Source organism: Phaseolus vulgaris, chromosome 6, assembly GCF_000499845.2.
Source record: "Phaseolus vulgaris cultivar G19833 chromosome 6, P. vulgaris v2.0, whole genome shotgun sequence".
In the NCBI taxonomy this organism is placed as follows: domain Eukaryota; kingdom Viridiplantae; phylum Streptophyta; class Magnoliopsida; order Fabales; family Fabaceae; genus Phaseolus; species Phaseolus vulgaris.
The window spans coordinates 1637819-1642215 of record NC_023754.2 but is presented as its reverse complement, the minus strand read 5'-3'; the positions used below and the strand labels follow the sequence as shown (position 1 = coordinate 1642215).

The 4397-nt window shown below is 46.3% G+C and overlaps 1 protein-coding gene across 1 annotated transcript; it reads right to left on the bottom strand.

Annotated features, from left to right (window-relative positions):
- Nucleotides 1-268: 268 nt before the first annotated feature.
- LOC137832992 (classical arabinogalactan protein 9-like) lies at nt 269-910 on the bottom strand. The gene has a single exon (XM_068641395.1). It carries the CDS (start codon nt 908-910, stop codon nt 269-271), a length of 642 nt encoding a protein of 213 aa, XP_068497496.1.
- Nucleotides 911-4397: the final 3487 nt, after the last annotated feature.

Below are 4397 nucleotides of genomic sequence, written 5' to 3'. Positions count from 1 at the left end.
CCACAGAGGTCTTGGATGCGTCTTCAAGCTCCACGATTTTCACTCGGAGGGGCACGACTTGGTTAAGGAGTTCAGCATGAGCCTGCCCCACCTCATGTAGTCGCTTGCTGGCCTCCTCCTTGGACTTTTGGGCCACTTTCAAGGAGACCTTGTAGGCCTCCTCTTGACGTTCCCAGTGGCAGGCCAACCTCTCCTTCTCCTCTTTCAACGAGGCTTTCTCCTTCTCCAAAGCTTGGAAGGCAGAGGCTTCGATTGCTCTGGTTTTAGCTTAGGCCCGCCAGGTGTTAGCACAAGCAACAAAGGCGCCCATATAATAGTTCATGCCCTCCTTCTTGGGCCCTTCAGATTGGGTGCTGGGAGACATCTTCTCCAGGTAGCCCCTCAAAATTTCTTGGATTGGCAGGGGAAGTTTTGGGGCAAGTGGTGGAGCTAATATGGGCTCAGTTTCAGTCCCACCCTCCAAGGCCATTGGTTGAGGGGGTGAGGTGGCGCTTGGAGGGTTCTCCCTAAGAGACTCAGCCCCGTGGGAGGAGGAGGTGGTGGAGGTAGCAACCTGAAGGGCCGCCCGGGAAGTCCTTCTTCTTTTGAAGACTTTCCCTTCAGCAGAGTCTTCCTCATCTTCAGAAGGCACCACCACCACCCTTTTGCCTTTGTCAAGGGGGGCTGGTTCAGCAGGAGTCTCAGCCAAAGCAAGTGGAATGGCTGCTATGGGGGGTGGCGAGTTTTGGGGGTGGTTTGGAGAGGGTATAGCTGGAGGAGATGCAGTTGTAGGTGGGTGTTGGGGGCGAAGGTTAGGGGAGGTAGGAGTGGTTTCCGAGGTTGGAGGTATGGGATCCCCAACCCCCTTTGACGAAGCCTCGCCTTTGGACTTTAAAATCTGGGCAAGCTTCAATTGTCTTTGTTTATCCATTTTTGAATCTACACCAAGAAGAATAAACACAGTAGGGCTTAGGCACGAGTTAAGCTACTACACAAGAAGAGCAGATAAATCATACATCAAGCAGAAAACAAGCAAAAGCAGAGAATAGAAGGCTAGGAGGGGTAACTCTCATACTTATGTATTTAGCAAGAGCCTCTACATCATACTCGCGGCTTATCAGTATAGAGGTGTCAAGAGTCCCCACACTGGCCAGGATCTGGCAAACCTCTCGATCAGTCGAGGGTAGCTCGTCCAGGGATTTGGGTTTCGTCAGCTTGACCTCCTCCACCCAGTATAGGGGAAAGCCGTCCAAGGCCGCGTGGTCATAATCGGAGCAGCACACCTTGAAGAACTTCCCTTTCCAGCCTTTGTATGATTACTGGAAAAGGGAGAAGATGACCCTCCCAACAATGCTGCTCAGGCTCACCCACAAGCTCTTCCCCTGTTTCTTCACCTCAAAGAAATGGAGGAAGATGTCGACTGAGGGTGGCTGGCCAAGGTACCCGCACAAGATATTGAACGCCTTGACGAAAGCCCAGCTGTTGGGGTGTAGCTGGGCTGGGGCGACGTTGATCTCCGTGAACAGTTCTCGTTCGAACGCCGAAAAGGGCAAGCGCATCCCGGTGCGCTTGAATACGGTCTGGTAAAAGTAGAAGAAAGGAACGCCATTGTTGGCCCTCTCATCCCCACAGATAGGCTCGCCTGGAGTACAGGGAAGCACAACTATATCTTCATCGTGCCTCCTAGCAAAGGCACGATGCTGATAGACCCCCGATCCTTCGATATGATCCCTCCAAGCCTTCATGGTGGTCAGGCTAGAGCACTCGATGAGCAGCTCGTCGAGAGCCCAGGGGTAAAGGGCCCTATAGTTGACCTTTGGGGGTGGAGGGTTGGTCGTCGTTTTAGTACTCGCCATTGAGAAAGCTGAAGAATGAAGAAGAAGAAGAAAGGTTCAGTGAATGGGGTTAAGGCGTAAAGGGGAAAGAAACCCTAAGAAAACCCCTACCCACGCGAGAAGTTCAGAAAGGAAGAAACAGAGAAATGGGGAAGAAGAACGCAAACGCAAAGGAAATAAACAGACCCAGGCAGTTATATCAGTGCAAAAGTTAAAGGGAAGAGCCATCAAAAGAGAAAAATTATACCTTTGAGTATCTGGTTTGGTGGAGGTTGGAGGTGCGAAGAAGAGAACGAAGATTGCAGAGAAAGTTTGAAAAGATGAACAGTAGAGAGAATGCGAAGAAGTGAATGAAACAGTGGTTTGGAGCGCGCGTTTTCGAAAGGTATAACGTTAACTTGAGGAGCGCAAGGGGCACTAAGTTGTGGTCGTGCGATTTTTTGTTAACTTGGTTTGTATCGAATTAGCACATGATGTGAGTTAATTTTAGGATTGCATATTTTATTTTTTGCTCTTTGTTTATGATTTTCGATTTAGCCATTTAAGGTGAGAACCCTAATAAGATTCCCACTGGACACGAACTTAACCAAGTGGTTAATTAAGTGTGAAGGTTCACTTCAGAAGGGCAAAAAGAAAAACACAGATATTTGACGTGTAAGATGCAAAGAGAGGCGAAAAATAAAGACAAAAAGATGAAGAGGACCAACAATTAAAAGACAATTATGAATATAGTTGAAGGAAGTGAATGGAAGGCGTTAAAAGAAAGTAAAAGGAAGAAGAGATGAAAAGAGCTTATGGGGAGAAAGGAAGTCACGCCACTTGGAGCAGAGGGTCTTCTAGATGAGTGATTCAAGAGTGGCCAGTTGAGATATTACCCACCTAAGATAAGACCCAGAGCCACCACTTAGGATATTACCCATCCAAGATAAGACCCAAATAACTCAATACTGAGATTGACAAATTCACTCCAGCAGAGTTTCTTTACTTCAAATATCAATGTGAAAATACATGAGGCAAGACACCCTATTTATAGGTAGGGGTGCCTTGGTGGGCAAGATGGGGGAAGGGTAGAAATGGCAAGGGAGAGGGGTTGTCTAGGGTGTTGACCATGGTCAAAACGGCACCTTTATGCATAGCTTCTAGAAGATAGGTTAAGAACTCTAATTCTAGGTGCCTTGTCTTATAAAAATGGGCTTGGTACAAGCCCATTTCGCTAAGTACACCCCCTTTTATGCTTTGTGAACCTACTCTTTCCTATTTTTCTATTTGGACCCCAAAAGTGAGCCCAAATTATTTAAAAACATGTTTTTTTCTTTTAAGAAGACCAAAAGAAAGAACAGTTGATGTTCTGGTCTATACCAAGTTCTTCTTCTAGTGAGGTCCGTCCGATATTTGGTGGGGCCTTAACTTGATTGTTGAGATGACTGCTCACAGTGTGAATTGTCTCTTGAGTCCTTGGTCATGTTCTTGTCTACTTGGATTGTATCACACTTGGTGAAGTATTTAATGGCCACAATGAGATATTGCATTTGTCGTATTGCCAAAGGAAAATGACCTAGAATGTCTATTCCCCGTGTATGGAAGGGCCACGGGTTATAAATAGACCTCAGCTCCTCAGTTGGTATGTGTAACCAATCAACGTGCTTCTGACATTGCTCGCAACGCTGGGCATACTTCACGCAATACTCCTTCATGGTCGGCTAGTAATACACAGCTCGAATGACCTTCAACGAGAGAGCTCGTCCTCCGATATGGCTATCGCAAATACCTTCATGGAGCTCGGCGATGATGTAGGTACACTGATGATGGAGGAAGGCCCAAGCTCACCACACTATGAAAGCCAAGCTTCCAAGACCAAGACCGTCTAGCCTTCACAAAGAAGCGTCTAGCCTTCCAAAAGGAGCGTCTAGCCTCACAAGGAGCGTCTAGCCATGATGAGGAGCGTCTAGGCCAAGGCTACATGAGGAGCATCTATGAAGAGTCCTAGACCGTCTAGCTTCACACACACAAGGGCCAAGCTACGGTTTGGGAGAGAAGAGGCTTTGTTGCATAAAAGGCCCATTAGGGGTACTTAGTAAGATAGGTAGTGTAGAAAGAACTTTGTGAAGGAAACCTTCTAGAACCTAGGGTTGTGTGGCCGGTCATTGCATGGCACATGGCTTAGAATTTAGATTTAATTTTGGTTTTCTTTTCCTTAGAAATGTAGCTTAACATTTAAGCCCAAATAGCCTATAAATAGGAAGGTTATCTCTTTGTATTGGACAAGTTTATTTGAGTATTGTTATGCTGCCCATTTTGTGCACTAGTTATACTTCTCCTAGAAATCTAGGCTATAAACTTCACTCCCTTCACCTTTCTTCATAGAGCTGGCCGAACCTCTCTAAATTCATACTCATCATGCACCTTCAAAGCCATCACAACTCCTAGGAGGGCTTTGTTTCACTCACCCATTGCTTCCGCATCCATTTTACTACTTTGATTCAAGAAGAACACATGAAATGCCATCATTTGGTATCATGAGCTATTGGTTCTTCAAGATGAGTAGCTTGTCTTTTTAATTTCAGTTCTTCTTTATTTTCATCT

Excerpts from the sequence above, each read along its gene's own strand:
- LOC137832992 (XM_068641395.1), bottom strand. The coding sequence starts at position 910 with ATGGATAAACAAAGACAATTGAAGCTTGCCCAGATTTTAAAGTCCAAA.